This window comes from Homarus americanus, unplaced genomic scaffold, assembly GCF_018991925.1.
Source record: "Homarus americanus isolate GMGI-L3 unplaced genomic scaffold, GMGI_Hamer_2.0 scaffold48354, whole genome shotgun sequence".
NCBI lineage: Eukaryota > Metazoa > Arthropoda > Malacostraca > Decapoda > Nephropidae > Homarus > Homarus americanus.
Window position 1 is genome coordinate 3,103,927 of NW_024723833.1, and position 22,210 is coordinate 3,126,136.

Genomic DNA, 22,210 nt, shown 5'->3' on the forward strand with positions numbered 1-22,210 from the left:
ATAATTTGAAAATGTATTGTGTTCAAAACTAATTCAGTCATGTTCAACAGTTAAGTCCTAAAACTCCAGAATATTTTATGGATTGTAGAGGATATCAATGGTTGAATGATTCGGTGTTAATGCCTTGTTGACAGGTCGTGTAACATTCATGACTGATGTGGAGGTGACCGGGGCAAGAGGTGTGGTGATGGAAGATGGAGGTACAGTCAATGGCATAGACCCCTCACAGCTGTATCTCAAAACAGACAGCCTGGTCAACCTTATCATTGATGAAGAAGTTCACTTAAATGGTCCACTAAAAGTATGTACTGTATTGTGCTTTGATTTAGGAATCCTCTAAGGTAATACTATACATTGGAGTTGCTGTAATTTGTGAGTTAGGTGCCAGAAGACCTCATGATCTAAATTCCAAATTATAATTGTTGATTTAAACATAATTAATTTGGTTTTGGAGGCGAAGTGTTAATGGTTACATAACTGCTTTAATAAAACTTAACATCCATGAAAAAAATACAGTAAAATTTATTGTGAAAAAAGTAGTTGTTACAAACTGCCCCCTTCCCTTCTCATAATCCTCCTCTTGGTAACAAGATGAAACAGATCAGCAACGCGACAATGGATGGTGGCGCTGGCTGGTCAGCTGTTCATGCTGTACAGTATAAACTAAGTATATACTGCAAATTTAAAGTGCAATAACTTTCTGGAAAGTTGATTTATGTTTTTGTAATATTTATTAACTTGGCACCAAATGAAGCTAAATAATAAGGGAATTCTTGTGTACAAAATGTATATTCCCTTTGTGTTTGCCCTTAGGACAATTCTTTCTTTTACTTGTATTGTGTGGCTGTGTAGACGCACAAAATGCATGAAAATAATGGGAAAATCCTCGAATCAAATTTATTAAAAATGCGAGTCTACCCTCAAGTCTACTCCTTGCTTTATTAGTAACAAAGCATGGAGTAGACTTGAGGGTAGACCGTCATTGTTAATAAATTTGTCAATGATTATTTGAAGATTTTCCCATTTTGTCTACACACACACCTATATACAATACAGGTAAAGGAAATTACTGTCTCTAGAACGAATGGTCCCCTGTCCCGGCCGCGAAAATGTTGGCAACTTTAAAATTATCCGCAGACATTCTTGGGTTCATCCAAGGTGTCATCCGCAAATAAAAGAGCGAAATAAAAATCTGCGAATTATCCGGGCGTACAGTACTGTATACAATGCAGCAGCTGGCACTCGGCCATAAATTATGAATATTTGATTGTGTAATTTCGAGATACCATAAAGTTTATGAATGGGTGTACAGTATATTGCGACTCTGCTGTACATTCAATAATTTAATGCACACTAGCTGCCTTTGTAAAGGAAGTTGCTACCATTTTAAAGATTGCAATCTTTGCTAAAGTTCATTGCCATAAGAATGAAGGTGTAGAAATTAGTCTTGTATAGCTTTTGTACACGAAGTTAAAAGTTGTATAGGTAAAATTCTACCAAATAACAAAATGCAGAACATCTTTGTTAAAAGTACATTATTCATCAATTTAAAATGTTTACTTCCCAACCACTGGTGGCAACTATGTTAAACCTTACCAAGTGAATCCAGAGTATGCACAAAAAAGTGGCATCCTGAAGTGTAAAAGGGGGGGGGGGCGCACACTGGGGGCTGACTGTATAGGACTCGTATGCCGATTTAAAGTTATTATCGTTCATTCTACAGAATGCAGTTTTAGGGCCTCCTGGGAGCTCATTAACCCTTGTGATGGCAGTGGTTTATAAATGCATGCATCTTATGTGTCAGACAGTGATCGTCTCTAAAAGCGGGTTTTGTTTTGCGCCAATGGTTTAGTTTTCCTGCCTAGTTTTCGTAAAGAGATAGTGGATTGTTCTGGGAACTCGCCCATACATCTGGAGTTACTCGGTCACCTCTCGCAAGCATCATAATTGAATTTCTCGCCATGGAGGAAGTGTCTGGCAGCTACAGTGGTGTGCTGGGTGGAACCACCCTGCTCCGTCAGTGACAACCCCCCATGTCGGCGACTACTTGAATAACTATTCTTGATGTTGGTATGCAGCAGAGTAGTTCAGAAATCTACATGGTTTAATATTAATGTCGATGGAAACTTGGGAGCAATAAATATGCACACAGTAGACCCTTGCTGTTTGCGATTTGCAATTTCAACTATTCCTGGTAAGCAGATGGTGGCTAGCTTGTAATTATTTTCCCGCAGCACAGTCGCCCCACGCAGCATCTCGTGTTGTACTCGCAAAACTTAGTTTGTATGAAGCGGCCCCTAAAAGACTGCCTAGTATCAGTGCTAGTGGGGGTGAAATGTAAAAAGCAGAAGTCTGTGATGACCCTGACAAAATTCTCTTATAAGCGAAGTTAAAAGGGGAAGAGTGCTGCCACGGCTGGTCAGTTGTTTTGTATAGATATACACTGTATACTATACGGTAGTGCACCAAGGAATTTTAATTTGCTATTTGCAGTTTTGCCAATTTGCAACATTTCTTGGAAGCTATCCCTCGCAAATGTCAAGGATCTTCTGTATTGTAGACTCGACTAGACAAATTGGCAGAATTTGTATAAAATTTAATGTTTCAGTGTACTGGTGATGTCGTGGCTACAACTGTAAATGGTCTAGTATTGGATGCTATAGAAGACCGCTACTGGAGGCGCTCTGTGAACCAGAATATTGGAGTCGGACTCCACATTAATCGGGCAGAATTCCGGTAAATATAATAATTTTTAACAATGATCATGTAGGGCTTTCCATTGAGTTTTAATAAGAACTTTAATAACCAACTTGGCAGTAACGTTATTTTAAATTTTTAAAACATTTCCCTTGCTTAACAGATAGCCAATACAATTATTTTACCTTCGTTTTCCTTTAGTAGGCAGTTTTTATAGGATCTTGCTCTTGATAAAAACACTACTCTATCTCATAGGAATGTATATTGTAAATTAAATTCTCCTCCAGTGGTCCAGTGACTGGTATTACTATTAATGGCAATAATATGGCTGACTTTCTTCACACGTCTGGGTTCCAATACATCATTGGTCATTACACCTTTAAGGTTAGCAACCAAAGCATGCACTTTCTTCTTGACACGGAATATTTTTAATGCAAACCTAAAGGCAGCAACTGACAAAATGCAATATATTTGATTGGTGTGAAAATACATAACTTAAAAAAAGGTACTGGGTAGGTTTTTATGGTAACATACTGGTGTTCCAGGGGCCAGTTGTCGTGGAGGGTAACCTGGAAATGGAAGCTTACAAAACAGTGGACGGAGTGGATGTATCCGAGCTGGACAAGAATGTAGTGAAGTTGTTTGGTGAAGAAACCATTGAAGGATTTATTGTAAGTTCCTGGTGCAAGATAGTTATTAGATTCTCACATACAGGGTACAGTATTTATAAAGTTGCGTGTTCTTTTGAACTATAGCTAGTAAATTTACTTGCACTTATTGATAGAACCAGTAAGTTACAGTAAACCTGGGAGGCCAACTATTTAGATAGTTTTTTCATGGCCTCCTTGCCCCTTTCTACTTAATTTTTACTCTATATTTGTATGTTATTTAAATGGCACAAATCTGTACTTTGAAATTTATTAATGCCAATATTAGACATAAGATGGTTATTAGATAACTTTGAAGCTTTTAATTTTAGGGGATTGCTCCGTGCAACGTTGCTTCACCAGAATAAGGTCGAAAGTACAGTAATGTACTATACTGCTAGTGTCGTTTACCTCCAAGTCTGTAGTATTCCCTTCCTTCATACTTCCTAGCTGTCAAATTGGCCTCCCATAAACTGTCCTCCCATATTTAACATATTTTTCATGTACCTGTATGTTTATCATTCTTGCCAAACAAAATTCCCAAATCCTCAAATTTTTCAATCTTCCAGTATTTAATTTTTCAGTTTCAATTTTGGCGAGGTGAGGCAAGGATGCTGGGATGTTCACACACACCCGCTCACACACACACACACACACACACACACACACACACCTACCTACCTACCTAGATTATCTTTCCTTCCTAATGCTCTACAAAGGTGAGGCGCTTCCTCGTTTGGACTACTGGTACGGTCAAACCCGTCTGGTGCCTGCACTCAGGCTCCTCGGGTATCTTTAGATAATGTCTGCAGGTGGGGAAGGTAGTCTTTGATTACTTGTCAGTTGCAACCCTGCCTTACCAGCTGTTCCCACCCTGTTAGTTGGTGTTAGGAAGGACATCCAGCTGTAAAACTTTACTTCAGTATGTCTGATGGCAACCATCACCAGAGCTGTGCCTTTCACCTGATCTTGGCTGCATTTCCTGGGCTGGTACCCTGGGTTTATTGTGAGCAGAGAGCATCCCATTCCGAGTTTACCCAACTGATCCCATCAGGTAACCATGGCTAACCCATGCAAGCATGGAAAATGGCTGCGAATTGAAGCACCTCAGGACAAAATTGTACTCAATTGAGTGTTCACACCTGGAACTAACAAATACCTACCCCTTTAGAGAACACCACCCAAGGTTGAAAAAACCAGAATTTCAGAAAATTATTAGTGCAAACTATCTTGGAGAGTTGTGAACTCCTAGAATAATCTGCTAATGGTGTAATGGCACCAAGTGAGAGTTGTTTGATGACTGGACTTTACCAACACTGGCATAGGTTATATATTATCTAACCACTGCATGCCCAGTACTTGTCAGTGTGACAGGTTGATCCATAGTGAAGAGGATAAGGCAAAGTTAGCCACTTGGACAGCCCCATCTGTTTCCAGTATTTATGGTACAGTTGTGGAAATGTTTCTACACCCGCCACAGTATCCCTTGTCTCCAAACCTGTTCACTAATCATGTCTGTCCTTACATGTCCAATACCCATTCATTCAGGGTGATACTGTAACAATGCCGTTTGGAGACCGATTACCACTGGTGTTGGCACCCATTTCTGCAACTGTACCTTAAATTTCCTTGGAATACTGTCAAATTTATAATGCACATTTTGTGGTTTGTGCTCACTGCAAAAAAAAAAAAATTTGCATCTTCCAGATAATGTTGCCTGTTATTAATCCTTGCTCCAGCCCATCACCCTTAACTTTTCCTTAGTCACCCCACCTATAATTAGTACAATAATTACTTACAGGTATGTGGAACTCCTATGGTAACATCACACTTCCCTGGCTCTACTTCAAAGCTCACATTTGGCACTTTGTTTACTCCTATCTTTCTGCATTTTTTCTGTGGTACTTGCGGTTTGTTTGAATGTATTAGCCCCGTCTAATAGATTGTAATGCATAGATAATGTATATAGTCCATATTTATAGAAGTATCACGGTCTATTAGATGGGTTAACACATGAGGATCATGACCTTGTTTTGAAGGCATTAGTATTTTTCAAATTGGGGAGGTAAGTTTAATTTTGTAGGTTTTTTGTAATTTTAATAAATTGTTTACAATACAGTGAACCCTCACTTTACGCTGTCAATTGAACCCACTGAGGCCCGCGTAAAGCGAGAAAGGCGTAAAGTGAACAACATAACATATGGGATTAAATGAAATAGAGACCGGCTGACCCCCAAACTCCACTTTTTCCGACACAATACCTATGTTCTAGTAAAAATAACATTAATTTTATGATGGTACATGCACACAATTAATACTTTAGAGAAATACAGTTGCCAAGTTAATGTCCATTCAAATAATGGACTCGACTTCCTCCACCTCTTCTCACACTACACTCGCTGGCTCTTCCCTCTCAGAAATTTTTTGGGGAAAACCACTAGATTTTAAGGTATAGTAATAAATAATACCTCAAACTAAAGTTAGGATATTATAATTGACATTGCTGGATTCCCTGTAAGACCAGGAATATTTTGAAAATAAATGTCATATTTTGCACAAAAGATAACATATTTACTCGGAGTAAACAAAATACTTACATTGGATCTAAAATTAGTATGTCTAATGCAAAATCTATGATGTTTATATTCACAATGATCATCAAATTGTAAGAATTCCAGCAATGTAAATTATATTCTGGCGGGGTAATTTGTATGAATTTTATGAGCTAAAACAAATATCTTCAATAAATAAACAAAATATACTTACCAAAATACTATGTCAATCAAAATACTCCACCTCCCCCCTCTTCCCACCTGCTCCCTGGGTCCCTCCCTCCATACCCCTCACCCCCACCTTCCCTCCCTACCAGAGAAATGATTGGGTTATAACAGTATATTTACATTTTGTTATAAATAATACTTCAGACTAAAGTTAGGATAATATAATTGACATTGCTGGATTCCTTGCAAGACCAGGAATATTTTGAATATACACTTCATATATTTATCACAAAAGATAACATATTTTCTGAGTAAACAAAATACTTGCATTAGATCTAAAATTTGTATGTCTAATGCAAAATCTATGATGCTTATATTCAAAATGATCATCAAATTGTAAGAATTCCAGCAATGTAAATTATCTTCTGGCCTGATAATTTGTATGAATTTTATGAGCTAAATAAAAAAAATTATACTTCACCCGCGTATATGAGCAGATGCACTGTGTAAAGTGGGAATTCCTGTTCTGGCAGGGTACTGCGTAAACGTAGAAACGCGTAAAGTGAAACCGCGTAAAGCGAGGGTTCACTGTAATTCTAAATAACTATCTGATTGTGCCGAATTTATTTTGGGCATGCAGTATTTTGTGTAAACTGTTGCATTAATGACAAATAACTAAATTGCAATGTCTGAACATAGTAATTTCTTGCACTCAGTCCTTCACTAGTGCATTTTCAGGGGCTTGTCATAAACATTCCACAGGTCATTCCATATTGATGTTTGTTTTAATATCGTTTTGCTTTAATATTGTATTACTTTGATTCCATAATGTGTTGTCTAATGGTAGACCTTGCTGCCATATGGCATGACAAATTTTGATGGTCCCAGGTTGTGGTTCTACTTGCCGCCTCATTTACACACAATTGCAGGGTCTCCATTGAGGTGCTCGGCATTACAAGGGGGTTAAAGCATCTTTTTTGATGGATGTCACTATTTTTCACCCTTCCTCTAAATGTTGGTGTTGGATGTAAACACACCCTTAGGTAGACTAGAAATATGGTTGAAAGTCCTTCAAAAGTAGGGTGTCATTTTGCCTTGGGGGCCTGGAGCTATGTATCTGGCTGTGTGCTTGGTAAGTAAAGGTGGTCACATCCTGTTCAGAATGAGCGGAGCCATTTTTATCAAGGGCAGAGAAAGGACTTTGAACAGTATGGGTTGATTATGACGAGGCCATTAAAGTTTTATGAGCTCCTCAGGTTTTATGTAACTTCAACTTGCTATGATCGTCGAGGATAACAAAAACTAAAAGTAAGATTGTACAGTAGGTTCTCAAATTTTGCGAGTTTTTAATTCAGCGATTTTTTATTTGGAAAAAAAACTAGACAATTTCAAATTTTGACGGCGAAACTCGAATTTCGGAGGGTTTGAGCGGCCCGCCAAAGTTCAGGCATGCACAATCGTGTAAACAGCGTCATTTATCTTGTGTACGAAAGATTCATTATTGTTTATTACTGAATATCTTTTTGATTGAATTAATGTTGTGTGCAAAATGAACAACAAAATTCATTAATGATACGTAGAATATTAACACACTAGGAGACGAGACGGCATGGTTTTCGTTAATGTTTGCTAAACCAGTGACTGATTGGTTCTACTTATAAAACTGAAGAAAATGAGACCCTGGTTGTAGCTATAGTAAAATTAATGTAAAAAAAATTAATATGGTTGTTTTAAGTAATGTTATTTAACATTAATAATTGGAACAATAGGAGTAGCTAACCATAAATGGTAAAAAAGTAAGACCGTGTATGTAAGTGCGCACATGTGAAAACATATTGTCATTACTCTGCAGAAGAATGCAAGACGTTTGGGTTTTTGGTGATCATTAACTTGTCTTACAGTATTGGCCCACAATAATAATAATAATTTTGCAGAAATATGTGATGTTTGTTTGAAGATCAAACGACCATACATGACGGGGAGTTCTTCTCATTCAACTCCCGATAAAATAATTATTCACATTACTAACTTCCAGTTTTCACTGTTAGCGAGGAGAGGGATTGAGTTGCATAATTATTTTTAATTATAATTATTTATTATTATTCATATTATAGTAATTCATAATTTATTAATTATATTTTTGCCCCATGGCTGCCACTGCACAAAACCTGACTAGCCCCTGTAAGTGCATTAGTGAAGGGGACTGTACAGTTGTACCCCACTTAACGCGGTCAATTGAACCCAGAGGGTCCCGCGTTAAGTGAAATCGCTTTAAGTGAACAACAGAACATATGGGATTAATTCCAATAGAAACCGGCCTGACCCCCAAACTCCACTTTTTGAAGGCACATACCTATGTTGTAGTAAAAATAACATCTTAATTTTATGATGGTACATGCACACAATTAATACTTAAGAGAAATACAGTCGCCAAGTTAATGTCCATTCAAATAATGGACTCGACTCCCTCCCTCTCTCACACTACACTCCCTGGCTCTTCCCTCTCAGAGAAATTTTTGGGGGAAAACCACTAAATTTTAATAAATACCTCAAACTAAAGTTAGGATAATACAATTGACATTGCTGGATTCCTTGTAAGACCAGAAATATTTTGAATATAAATGTCATATATTTTGCACAAAAGATAACATAGTTACCTAGAGAAAATTTTTTATCTAAAATTTGTATGTTTAATGAAAAATATATGTTTATATTCAAAATGATCACCAAATTATAAGAATTCCAGCAATGTAAATTATATTCTGACCGGGTAATTTGTATGAATTTTATGAGCTAAAACAAATATCTTCAGTTAATAAAAAAAAAAAAAATAATCTTCACAACACTATCTGTCAATCAAAGTACCCCACCTTGCCTCCCCCCCTCTTCCAACCGTGCTGTCAGTCCCAACCCTCCCCCCCACCAATCCTCCCTTCCAGGGTTTTTAACATTTAGTATTAAATAATACCTCCGATTAAAGTTAGGATAATATAATTGACATTGCTGGATTCACTGTAAGACCAGGAATATTTTGAATATAAAAGTCATATATTTTGCACAAAAGATAACAGTTAATTTGAGAAAAATTTTTATCTAAAATTTGTATGTCTAATGCAAAAATATGATGTTTATATTCAAAATGATCATCAAATTATAAGAATTCCAGCAATGTAAATTATATTCAGACCTGATAATTTGTATGAATTTTATGAGCTAAAACAAATATCTTCAGTTAATAAAAAAAAAATAATTCTTCACAGGGTAACAGATGGTCAGTCGGTCCCTCCCTCCCCCACCCCACCCCCCACCAACTGTCCCAAGGAGATGTGTGGGATAACCACTAAATTTTAATAAATAATACCTCAAACTAAAGTTAGGATAATATAATTGACATTGCTGGATTCCTTGTAAGACCAGGAATATTTTGAATATAAATGTCATATATTTTGCACAAAAGATAACATAGTTAATTTGAGAAAAATTTTTATCTAAAATTTGTATGTCTAATGCAAAAATATGATGTTTATATTCAAAATGATCACCAGATTATAAGAATTCCAGCAATGTAAATTATATTCTGGCCCGGTAATTTGTATGAATTTTATGAGCTAAAACAGGCAGTCAGGCAGGGTGGGGCAAATCTAAAAATAGCTTCTCGAGCCGGACACTCACCGCGTATATGTGGAAAAAATCCGTGTTAAGTGAAAGTTCAGCTCTGGCGAGGCACCGTGTATATGATAAAACGCGTTAAGTGAAACAGCGTTAGGCGGGGTAATACTGTACATGTACACATGGGAAAAAGTATGTCTAGATGGGCATGATGAATTTCGAAAGTCAATATGATGAGTGTTGTCTCGGAAGAGTTGAATCCTTCATCCGTGAGGTCATATGAGGCATCTAGCATAGCATAGGTGAACTCCCACCCATTTCAAAAACTGTTCTCTATAGTGTTAATATTTCCCAGGCTTTATCTTTTGATCTTGTCATGAAAACATAGGTGTGGTTTGGGGAGAAAGAGTGCCGATCTGTAGTATATAGTACGTAGTTGTAAAACTTTGGGTCTCGTTTACTCAAAACTGATTTGGTTAGTTCATCTGTGCTATGCTAGATGCCTCCTATATTGTTTCATGGAGGATTTTTTTACTGCAATTGTGTATGGATGCATGTTGTGCTTCGCACATTGACATCCATGTTTACGTTGGTTAGTATTACTTTGGTTAATTGTGTAATATTTTAGTTTCATTCATTTTACACTTTTGCTGCGTCTGTACAGGTAGTCCCCAACTTACGACGGACTCGACTTGCGTCCACCCGCACTTACAACCGCCTCAGTGTACCAAAATGTGGTAAAATTATGTATTTTGAGTCCCAAAGTCAGTACAGACAAAATATTCATCTGTAATTCACTTTAAAGTGGCTGGCAAGATTAAAAGTGAGTTTTGTGGTGCTGAAAAGAAAGACCCAAATTTTCTATTTTCAATGTTTAAGCATTTCCGACTTCCAACCATTTCGACTTACGACCTGGATGTCGGTCCCTAACCCCGTCATAAGCCAGGGAGTACCTGTATTATGTGTGATACAGTAAACTTTTCCAGATCGCTGCGGTTGTATCATATACGATCATGTGGTTTAAAATTGGCGAGTGTGTCCGAGGGGTAAAAATGACTTTTATAAGTACGTACTTAATTTTCTACGAAGTTGAATAGAGTATATAGTTGAACACGGCAAAAAAAAGCATTACAGTACTTGTATACTATAAAAAAAAATTATCAAATATCACACAGGATATGCCGAGTAATTAATGACGTCTCGGTGAATGGGTTAATTTTAAGTTATTTGTATAAATTGGTAAATTAGCATACAGTACTGTACTGGTCACATCAGAAATGAGTTGTCACAAGTAGGCAAAATATACAGTAAAAACTTCTAACTTGAGGAGGGTGGATGGGAGGTGCCAGGTAAGTTCCTCTACCCAGGGTAATGCAGCAGTTACAATACAGTGTACTTTTACTCCTTTCTTTTATCCTCTTCACCACTGATTGGCTCGCTAGCTGCTTGGGCTTGCACGGAATCCTGAATGTATCTGAACCTGCTCCAGTACTGGTCAAATCTGGTCTTGAAGCCGCTCGCACTGAGTGTCGTCACAGCACACACTGGCAGGTTGTTTCAAGCGTTGGCAATTTTCACTCAAAGTTTGCCTTCACAGTTTTCTGGGCTTGTGGCTTCTACAACCTTGAGCCATGACCCCTTGTGGGGGCAGGCATCTGCCAGCTCCAGGTAAGGACACTCGACCGAGTAGTGCCCTTTGAAATGTTTATACATCTCAATTAGGTCCCCGCCCTCTCCTTGCTTGTCTTTAGTGTAAGCTGGGCAGTTGCAAGTGCTCTAATCTCTGGATAGTGGAGGTGCTGAAGTTCAGACACCAGTATGGTGGACCTCGTTTGGACATTTTCAATAAACTGTCCTAAGCATATCTCGGGAACCAGGTGGGGAAGCACCTCTCTTGTAAGACCTAAAAATTTAGTTGATCGATTCTTCTTAAAATGGCCTGAGAATTTCAGTTCATTGTCAACATACACACCCAGGTCCTTTTTGCATCTGGTCTCTATTAATGCAGTTTCTTTGTCCCGTTGGGACATAAGATACGCCACCTTCCTGTTGGTACGTCCCAGATTTATCATCTTACACTTTGTGACATTGAATCATAGCAGCTTTTTCTTTGACCATTCTTGAAGCTTAGTTCTGCAAACATTTGTATGGCGTCTAGAGCTTCTGGCATGTCGTTTATGAAACTGAGCCCAATACATGTGGTACCCTGCTTGTCATGGGTACACATGACGGTTTTGTACCATTAATCACCACGCACTGTGCGATCGTACAGAAAGTCTCAGATCCACGCTCTGACACTTCCTTGAATGCCATGCCCCCTCCAGTTTAATTTTCAGCACTTCATGGGGTAGACTGTTTGTCAATATGTTTGGATCCAAACAGCCAGTACCTTGAGTAATTGTGCTAAACCTGAGCGTCCCGACATAAGTGTTGGCGATCCTTTACTAGGTTGTTTTGTAATGTTCCATCATGGCATCTCTTATAATGCTCAAATTACATACTATGCTGGTTCAGGCTCACTGGTCTATAATTATTAGTGGAGTGACTCCCTTCTTGAAAATGGGACTTGCATATGCCCTTTTCCAATCACTCGAGTCTTTTTGCTCATCCAGGCATCTACAGAGCAGGATCTCCAGGGACTCTGCAAGCTCATTGCACAACTCTCTTGGCACTGGGATGCACCATGTCAGGGCCAGGACTCTTGTGAACCTTTAGCTTTGACAATTTTTCTTGAAACCTCTTCTGAAAATGCAATGTGGGTCAGTGCTGTCAAACTGTCCTCAAACGCAGGAAGAATGTTCACATACTCTTGTAAACACTGAAGAAAAAACTTCAATGCCTCTGCCTTGTCCTGATCAGAATTTTCAGTACTACCTTCTTCAAGCCTTAGGTCTGATACACTGCGTGTTTTTAATTTAGACTTTTTATAGCCTTATAACTCCGAGTTTGACTTGACCTCGCTTGCAATTTACCTATTGAACTCTTTCAGCCCTTTACACCTTGACAGTGCTTGGTTCCTGGATCTGCCATGCTCATTGTTTGTCCTAACCCACATCTCTAATTTTTTATTTTTCTTAACTTTGTTGACCTCTGCATGGTTCGTGTAGTGGTCTCCTTGTACAGTAATATCTCGGTTGCTGGAATCCCTCAAACCTGGAACTCTCAGATAGCCAGAATTGAAATTTTTAGGAATATGGTGTCCAAAGCTGGAATATTCCTGTAAATTCAGGCTTTGGGAACGATTTTCCGAGAGGCACATTTTCCGGGAAGTTCAGAGAATTAACCCGATACCCGGAAAATTCTGAAAATTCCTGGATTGGGGATATTTTTCTGGGTTCTAGAGATAATGTAATGGGCAATTTCTGGAACTTTCAAGAACATCTTTCGGTTACCCGGAAGTTTTGGAAAATTCCGGGGATGAGGGATTTTTTCGGCTTTGAGTCTTCTCGTTACCCAGAAATCTCTCCTTCCCGGAAATGCTCTGCACCAATTGTTCTGGCTAACGGAGAGATTGCTGTACTCCTGGAGGCACTGGGTTTGGTCTTGGGTATAAATTTTTGGATCAATTGGTTCACCTTACTGGCTATGATATTCAGCCACTGTGTTCTTGTACCTTATTGACAAACAAATGCAGGTATATGGATTGCTTGGTGTACATCACTTATTATACTGAATTCACATGGAGCTAAAATATGATAGTACTTTCCACAAAGATAGATTGGTTTCTTGTTAAAGATCGAATATGCTAGTTTCCAACATGTGCAAGATTATAGTGCTGGATAATGGTTTTACTGTACTGTAGTATGAATAGTGAAAGAAAAAGGGATTTATGAATCCTTCTACATTATGGAGGGAGGTATTTGTGTAATGAAAATGTGTGAACTAGTAAAAAAAAAAAAAATGGAAATTTAAGAATTTTAGGAAACATTGACATCATTAAAAGATGGTGATGAATATAGAGTACATTACACCATGATTTCAGAATTTCAGTGGCTCGATTATGGTTGTTGGCGACTTGGTGTTAACTGGCCTCTTGAATGGACTGCGTATACCTTCGGACCTCATGTTACTGGATCACGCGCTCTCCCATACTGGTAACCTTGAGATTTTTTATTTATGATGGTCTTATCAGCATAAACTATTGTAATTTGAACAAGGAACTGGCCAGTACCTTGTTGAAAATGCCACTTTTCATCCAATATGTGGAATTAAGCAAAGTTAAGTCTGGTCAGCACTGTACTAGGATGGGTGACTGCTTGGGAACAGATGCTGTTGGCAAAAGGACCCTACTGGAAATGAAGAGGTAATAATCATGGCTTGGTTTGTCATGCTCCTTGTTTTGCCACAAAAGGTTGGTAGTTTTTACCATCTTGCAAACCAAAAATCAGTCTTTGTATTCTGGGCAATCTAATTTGAGTTTTGGTAGACTAGCTTGTAGTGTAACATTGTTTTATATTTACTTTTATTAAAGATCTTAGGAGTAAAGGCAAGTCCCCTAAAAGGTATTTGTTTGGATGTTTATTAACCTGTAGATTTATAAGAGTTTGTAGGAATCTACTTTGCTAAATGCATATATTCTTCACAAAATTGAATTTGTTTGATAGTTTTATTGGGTAATGACCATAAGTGCCTCCTTTGGGGTTTTTGGATTATCCCATAATTCAACCAATGAATAATTATATTTGGCTATTTTTACAGGACTTTCATGGAATTTCTATTTGATCATTTTACTGGGGGGTCAAAGATCAGAACAATTTATGATTTTGGCCCAGCTCCAGCTCTAATAGTACTATAGACTTTAGTGTTTTGTTCAAAAAGGGTTTTTACTATGGTCTTTAGTGAGATTGAATGTTAGTGATGCATTACCCAAAGAATTTTGACTTCATTCATGTCTCGTATTCTTCACAGGTCATCTGGTGTTCCGCAATGATGTTGTAGTAACCGGTATAACCTTATCCAGTAACCTGATGGTGGACACTATTAATGGCATGGATGTTGAAGCAGCAGCATCACAACTAGTTCTAGATGATGAGAATTCCACTGTCATTGGTGATCTCCAGTTTACTGGAGATGTTAATGGTACTTCTACTTTTGTTGTACAGTACATAAGTGAATTTGCCTCCACTGTCTATAGAATTACTTGTGTGGGAGGTAAAAATGGCTTGACTCAGGTTGTCGAGATCAAATTCTTTTAAATCATTTGGGATTTTAAATGCTAAAAAAAGAAATCGATTGCATATCCGTTTCCTGCTTTCCCACTTACCTGAATATATAATTTGGGCAGCTTTGATTCTTATTGAGTGGGAAGTTCATTCGTGTTCAGTTTTCTAACTTTATAGAACATTCTGAAAATGGTAAGAATCCTTTTTTTTTTCTAAGACTTGCATATACAGTAACCTCTAAGCCTTAGTCCAAGGAATAACAATGGTTTTCTTCTGAAGGACATTTCTATCTCGTATACTATACTAAGTTCCCTCTAAAAGTCTTCATTGGTTACTATTCAGTATTTCATAATGATAAATACTGTATCCATGTTTAATGCAACATTAAGCAAGTTGGCATTTGCCTCCTTAACTTGCATCATGTTCCCTCAGTTCAGTACCTGGGTGTCAGTGGCACTGTGGATGGAATTAACTTGAATTCTGTAGTAGAGCGAGCCCTCAAGAAGTCCTCTGTAAATCAAGTGGTGACTGGACGCATCACAGTGAAGAGCGTCCACTTCAGCCAGGGACCTGCGCTTAACATGGTCAACAACAATGACTGGACTGCACATCTAACAAATGTAAGTTATTGGCTAAAATGCTGGTGAAAAGAGATGGGGAAGTAAACTTCAATGATGGCAAAGTTTGTAAGTGCTCTGCAATATTGTATGTTTAAAAGCTGACGAATGTGTTTTGAAACCTATTAAAATTTCCTACTTACGCAATTGAAGATTTGTACAGTTAACCCTCACTTTACGCGGTTAATGTAACCCGGAGGGTACCGCGTAAAGTGAGAAACGCGTACAGTGAATAACATAACATATGGGATTAATTGAAATGGAGTCCGGGCCGATCCCCAAACTCCACTTTTTGACGACACACAACTACTGTATGTTGTAGTAAAAATATTATCTTAACTTTATGATGGTATGCACACACAATTAATAATTAAGAGAAATATCAATAATATTAGGTTTTTTAACACTTACATTAGGAGAAAAAATGGCTGGGCACATGGGGATGGGCGGTTGGTTCCGAGGCAGAGGGCAGATTATCGGTCCTCACCTGTGTCACTTGTATCAATTGTATTACTATCCACCACAGAGGCTTGCAGGGCCTCTTTGTCAAAGTCCATTTAAGTCCATATCCTCACCATAATTATCACTATCACTGACTTGGGCCGGCTGTGGTGGGTGGCGGGTGAAGAACTGGTAATGTTTTGATGACTGGGCGACCTTGTGCGCACCATGTTCGCGCAGCTTACACAACATGGCGGATGGCGGGAGGTTTGGATCCAAAAATGGCGCGGCTCGCCAGCTGCTCTCCCTGTAAAGGGGTACACGCACCGCGGAATGTGAGCATCCTGGGTTCCGGCAGGGCACAGCGTAAACGTGGAAACGCGGAATGTGGGACCGCGTAAAGTGTGGGTTAACTGTACATAATCTACTAGAACAGTCCATTATTTGTTTACACTTTAATACTGTATATACAGTGTTGTAAATCACTGCCATGTATAAATTAATCCTCCCATTATGAAGGAAAATTGCTTCTTTTAAAAGTTAAATAAATTAGTGACCAGATCTTTTAGGTCTTTCATATATTTGGTATTTTGTAAAATTTACTAAATGATCATTCCACAAATGTAAAATGTTAAGATTGGAATCTCATCTCGTAATATAAATTGACGCATGTTAAATGAATAAACTTAAAATTTATAAGGCAAGGAAATAAGTGCTGTTGCCCGAGGTGTAACTACTGGTGCAGAGTACCTTGGAATACTGTACCTTAATGGCTCCTTATATAGAAGTAATTTGATGAATGGTAACAGTGGCGTACCTGTATCCCACGGATTATGAAAACGATTCTTTGCTGTAAGAATGTTCTTGACTATAAACTTGTCTTCCAAGACTTCAATTACATAACTGTAATTGAAGAAGCATCCTATGGACAAATTTTCCATGAAACCAAATTTGTAACCCAATACTGTACTTAAGTTCTTTGTGTTACTGAAGAAAAATGAGGCAGATTTTTTAATATACAGTAGAACCTCGATAAATCGAATGTCATTATATCGCAATTCTCTTTTCTCTACTTTCCAAGGTGCTCTAACCACCCCTCTATAGTATATCGTAAAATTTACAAAAAGTCGGGAAAATCTCAAATCTGTCTAAATGGTATGCGTGTGTGTGGTATGTGCGTCGGTCAGAGTCTCGCTGCCATGTGCATCACCAGTGCGCTGCTCCTCGCTACACTAACTTTTAGCGATTTACTACACACTTTTTGTGTTGATAGCTTCTACTCCAACATCTCGTGCTCTCACCAAAAAAGAACCTGTCATTGGAGGTGAAGCTGGAGATGTTGGAAGAGTATGAGCGAGGAGTCGAATGTATGGGATCAAGAAGTCCACCTTCTATGATGATGTTCATGCCAAGGATAAACTCGGTCATAGCAAAGAAGATTGACATATGGGTCTAAGGCAAAGGGGTTTCGTAAGAGAAGGCAGCCATTTGTTGGCCTAGATGCTGTGTACACATGATACACAACAATGCACCAAGGGTGTACCAGTGCAGGGTATCGACATTCAAGCTGCCGCAGAACATCTTGCTGAACATCTTGGCCATTGGAATTTTAAGGCCAGCTCTGGATGGTTGTTCAGATTTTGGAACAGGCACGGTATTGTGAACAAAGCTATCCTTGGTGAGCGCGTCTGTGATGCTGTGGACACCTTTGTGAATAAGCTGAGGCATGAGCCATCCTAAGAGTGAAGTGTCCCCCCTCTGTTGCTTCAACATTCTCACTTTATATTGACCCCTGAGGTGCCTGACATCACATTCTAGGAGGATGATGAATAGTAGCAAAGACAGACATTGTACAGTACAGTCGGTCCCCGACTCATGATGGGGTTAGGGACGGACAACCAGGTCGCAAGTCAAAAATGCGAAAATAATACATAAAAAATCTAAAATCCGTGTATTTTTCTTCTCCTCGCCACGAGAACTCTCGCTTTTACACTTGCCAGCCATTTTAAAGGAAATTACAAACAAAAATTTTGTCTGTACACCACGTGATCACTAACGTCGGGACTCGAAAATACGTAATTTGAAAAAAAATTGTACGACTGCGGCTTTGTATGTCCGGGTGGTCGTAAGTCGAGGAGTACCTGTATAGTAATAAGTTTGTACACTCTCTAACAAAAAATTGAGAATATAAATTTTACTCGAGGGGTTTGTGGATAAAATTGGTTTTTACTTTGCTACTTCAGGCATTTATTGTTGCCACATTATTTTATTCTGGGCATCTTGGCAATGTGTAATATTTTCTAACATACAGTATATCAAAACTTGATGCAAATGCCTGTAGTTCAAGGAATGCCTGTATTTTGAATATACTGTAGTATTATTTTAGAGTAGCAAGGACAATGTAGCTATTTAAGCAATATTATACAGTATGCAGTACTGGTAGTTCATGTATTTTTTTTCAGGTGGTTCTGCAAGATTACAATGGTATTATCAGAGGTGTCAAGACATTCCATCAGGCTCTAAAAATTGGGGGAAACTTTGATCCAGTAACAATAAATGGCATCAATGTTGCCGACTTGGCTCGGCGCATCCTCAGCAGGTCAACTGAACAGACTGTGTTTAGCCATTACACCTTCAGCAACAGTGTCAATGCAAGTAAGTACATTGTACAGCCTCATGAAGTATATACTGTACTGTATTGCATTGTATTGTTTTAATGGGGGAATAACCATATCCAAGTGGAGAATACTGTAACATGCATATTGTACAGGTTTGAGAATGAAGTATCTTCCCACAGAATAGTTAGCTATCCAACATGCATGTGTGGAGTCCATTAACAGTTGGCAGGCCTGTGGAACCTTGGAAAGGGATTGCCAGTGACGCCATTCACTGTTGGGTAGTCAGGTTTCATTATATATACAGTAGGGTCGAGATATATCACGAGATAGGGTCCAAGGATGTTGCTATACTGTATACTAAATTGCCATTTATAATATGTAATGAATGGGGAATATAGGGTTAGGTTCTGGAGGCCAATAAAAGTGACTAAACTTGACATAAACTGGCAGTCTAAAGTTAGCAGAAAATAAATTACATTGCTGGAATCCTTGCAAGATGGTGAATAATTTGAATATAGACCTCATATATTTTGCACAAGAGAAATTTTTTGTCCTATGTACTAATTAAGTACTAAAGTTTTAATGTCTGTTGTGAACTATAGCATGTTTTTCATTTTCAAATTAATCCCTATCTTATAAGAATTCCAGCAATGTTAATTATATTCTCCAAGTCAATTTATTTAAATTTTATAAGAAAAACAAACTTCCCCTATGACATAAATAAATACCACTAGGTAACCCTTGTCTGGTTCTGGCCCAGCTGTCATAATAAATAAACTTCTCTCTGACTTCTGGTAAGACTAAAGTTAGCAGAATATAAACTGCATTGCTGGAATCCTTGTAAGATGGCGAATAATTTGAATTCGGACATAATATTTTGCACAAGATAAAAATTCTAGCCCGTTGTAATAAAATTTTAAATTAAAACTAAAATTTGTATGTCTATTGCAAACTATAGTATGTTTATATTCAAACTAGTCACTATCTTACAAGAATTCCAGTACTGTTAATTCTATTCTCCCAGGTCAGTTCAGTGACATTTTATAAGAAATTTAGTCGCTCTTAACCCCTTAGGCCCCGGGTGACGTTCCAGAATGCGTGCCTATTCCCACCACAGTTTAAATGCCCAGCTTAGGTTATCAGATTCCAGTGTGACTATTTGCCTCACACCACATGCTCGGCCACAGGGAAACTTCCTGAACATAATTACCTACCGTTTGTTTCATTTTCATCGTTTGTCCATTTCATCATGTTGTATCAAAGTACCTCGTACTGTAATGTTGATAAAAGTTGTGTAGTTGTATTGTAGGGTAGTGTTACTGTAAAACTGCTATGATTGTTTTTGTGTGGAATTATTTTATGCATTACTTGCTCTACCAAAAACAAACACAGCCAGGCATACTGGCGACTGACTGGCGAGTGTTGCCAAGCACTTTTTTATGAAAATTATGCAAATAAAATATTGTAAATGAATTATTTATAGCAAATAAGTATTAAGATCTGTAAATACATACATTATTGGCCAATTTGGACACAACGGCGAGCTAAAAATATCTGCCAAGTGCCGAGGGACCATGAGCGTCGGCTGTCAAACCAACTTTGTCTCCTTATCTCTCCTTCCCCCCCTCCTCCCTCTCTCTGTGCGGCAAGAGAAATTTCTCGAAGGTCAATATATAGTTTTACTTATTTTGTTGTTTTATCATTTTAAAAGGTTAAAAATTATTTTTGGGAAATTTGATTTTTCTTGATTTAACCCTGGGTGGGGGTTACTGCCACTAGCACCCTAACCTGGGGCTTAAAGGTTAAGGACAGATAAATAAGCACTAGACCTTGGCACCAACTGTTAAACATCCCCCCCATATCTTCCCAGCCAGGGTTGGGTGGTTTTAGGCTTAAAGTTTTTATCTTGTATAATATCACAGACTAAAGTTAGCAGAATATAATTTGCCTTGCTGGACTTCTTGCAAGACAGCTAATAATTTGAATATAAAAGTTATGTATTTTTTTGCACGAGATAAAAATTGATCACCTGTACTATCACATTACAGTCGTGATTTATGAGTTCTAGTGTATGTACGTGTGTATGTACTGTATGTAGTGATTTAAGGGTGATTTTGGAGGGTTTCTGACTTTGCACAGGTCTTGGGAGGGTAACCCTCGCGGAAGTTGCGAGTCTACTGTATATTGGACAATTTTGATAAATTTGAAATATTTCTGCACAATTTCCCTTACGAATAATAACAAAAAATTATCCGTGTATACTTTGAGGAAAATGTCGATAATTTTGGTAGCCGGATATAACCAAAATCGTCTATATATCCCGACCCTACTGTATACTTTAGCCAAAGCTGGGAAGATGCTTTATTCTCTTGCTGTACACACGAGAGGGGAACTGACATTCTTAAACTTTCTCTTGGTCTCTCTACCACTGTTTCTTCCCCGACTCATTTGACACACCTGTACTATGCTAACATTAATCTTACTTTATGCCTTATTAGAATTTTAAGAGCTGGACTTCTTAAAAGTTTATTTTTGTTTGCTGTACGGTCTTTTTCTGGAGGCCTTCAAAATATTTGCCTTCATCTGTGTGTCTTTCTGATGATTTGATGCATCTTTTATCTAATGGTATAATGCATTCCTTGTTTGTTTGTAGTGAGAAGCTCCTACTTGGTATACACACCTTGGTTGATGTAGGTTTGTGTAAAAGCATTCCACTGTTCCTTAATTGCCGTGCATATTCGGCTGTTCTAACCAGTTTGTCAACCACATCCCTGACTGAATAATAACCTAAGTTGTAGATTTTCTTCTATACTTTCCCCTCGGACTGTGAAAGTGATCTCTCCATTAGCCAGAACAATTGGGGCAGCGCACTTGTGTGAAAAAGATGTGTACCGGGAAACTTTTCTCTGGTGCTCCGGAAATTGCGCCTTACCTCTCGTGAACCTGAAAAAAAATCCCCAATCCTCGGAATTTATCCGGGTACTGGAATTTTTCTTGGAATTTTCCAGAAAAATCCATCCCCATAGTTTTCCCTAATTTTTGGAAAATGCCCCTGATTTTTACCTCTAACCCCCCAAATATCTCGTACCCAGATTTTCCCTGGTATCTGGAAAATTTTCTTAATTTTCTAGAAAATGCACCCCTTGGAAATTTTTTCCCACACAATGCATTTTTGGGGTAAAAGAATTTAAATTCTGGCTATTGGAATTCTGGACTTGAACACATCGGTTAATGGACAGTTTTGGGAGCAGCTGTCTGCAGCTTGGTCTCCAGGTCCAACCAGAGTTGTTAAAAGTGGGTAGCTAATCTTCTAGGATTACTTATAACTCACAGGGAGCAACTAAAGGGCACTTGGAAGTCCTGTATGTCTTACCCCGTTCCCTCTTCGTAAAAGTTGGTTGGCAATAAGAAGGGCATCCAGCGGACCATTAATTGTTTAGGAAGTTTAAGATTCCTTGGATTATTCTGTCAGAACAGAGAAAGCAGAAACAAAAAGATTACTGTTAAGAAAAAATAATAATCTATGGAAGGTATAGGTAGCTGAAACCCCATTCTGGTTTAGGCCCACCCACTAACATGACATTTAGAAATCTTTACTTTCATTGGAAACTTAAAGTTGCACCAGCTGTCTGGGAATTACCAGTAGTATTGTACACTATTGCCATGTGCAGTGACTATTCCAATAAAGTCTCTCTCTTT

The 22,210-nt window shown here is 38.2% G+C and overlaps 1 protein-coding gene across 1 annotated transcript in view; it reads left to right on the forward strand.

Annotated features, from left to right (window-relative positions):
* LOC121863747 overlaps window positions 1-22,210 on the forward strand; it is a 79,977-nt gene that overhangs the window by 39,972 nt on the left and 17,795 nt on the right. Inside the window, exons 18-25 of the mRNA XM_042362514.1 lie at window positions 135-301; window positions 2,609-2,736; window positions 2,985-3,081; window positions 3,243-3,368; window positions 13,656-13,767; window positions 14,582-14,752; window positions 15,268-15,455; window positions 18,356-18,548. Of these exons, the coding sequence (XP_042218448.1) occupies window positions 135-301; window positions 2,609-2,736; window positions 2,985-3,081; window positions 3,243-3,368; window positions 13,656-13,767; window positions 14,582-14,752; window positions 15,268-15,455; window positions 18,356-18,548 (1,182 nt within the window). The remainder of the gene's footprint in view (window positions 1-134; window positions 302-2,608; window positions 2,737-2,984; window positions 3,082-3,242; window positions 3,369-13,655; window positions 13,768-14,581; window positions 14,753-15,267; window positions 15,456-18,355; window positions 18,549-22,210) is intronic.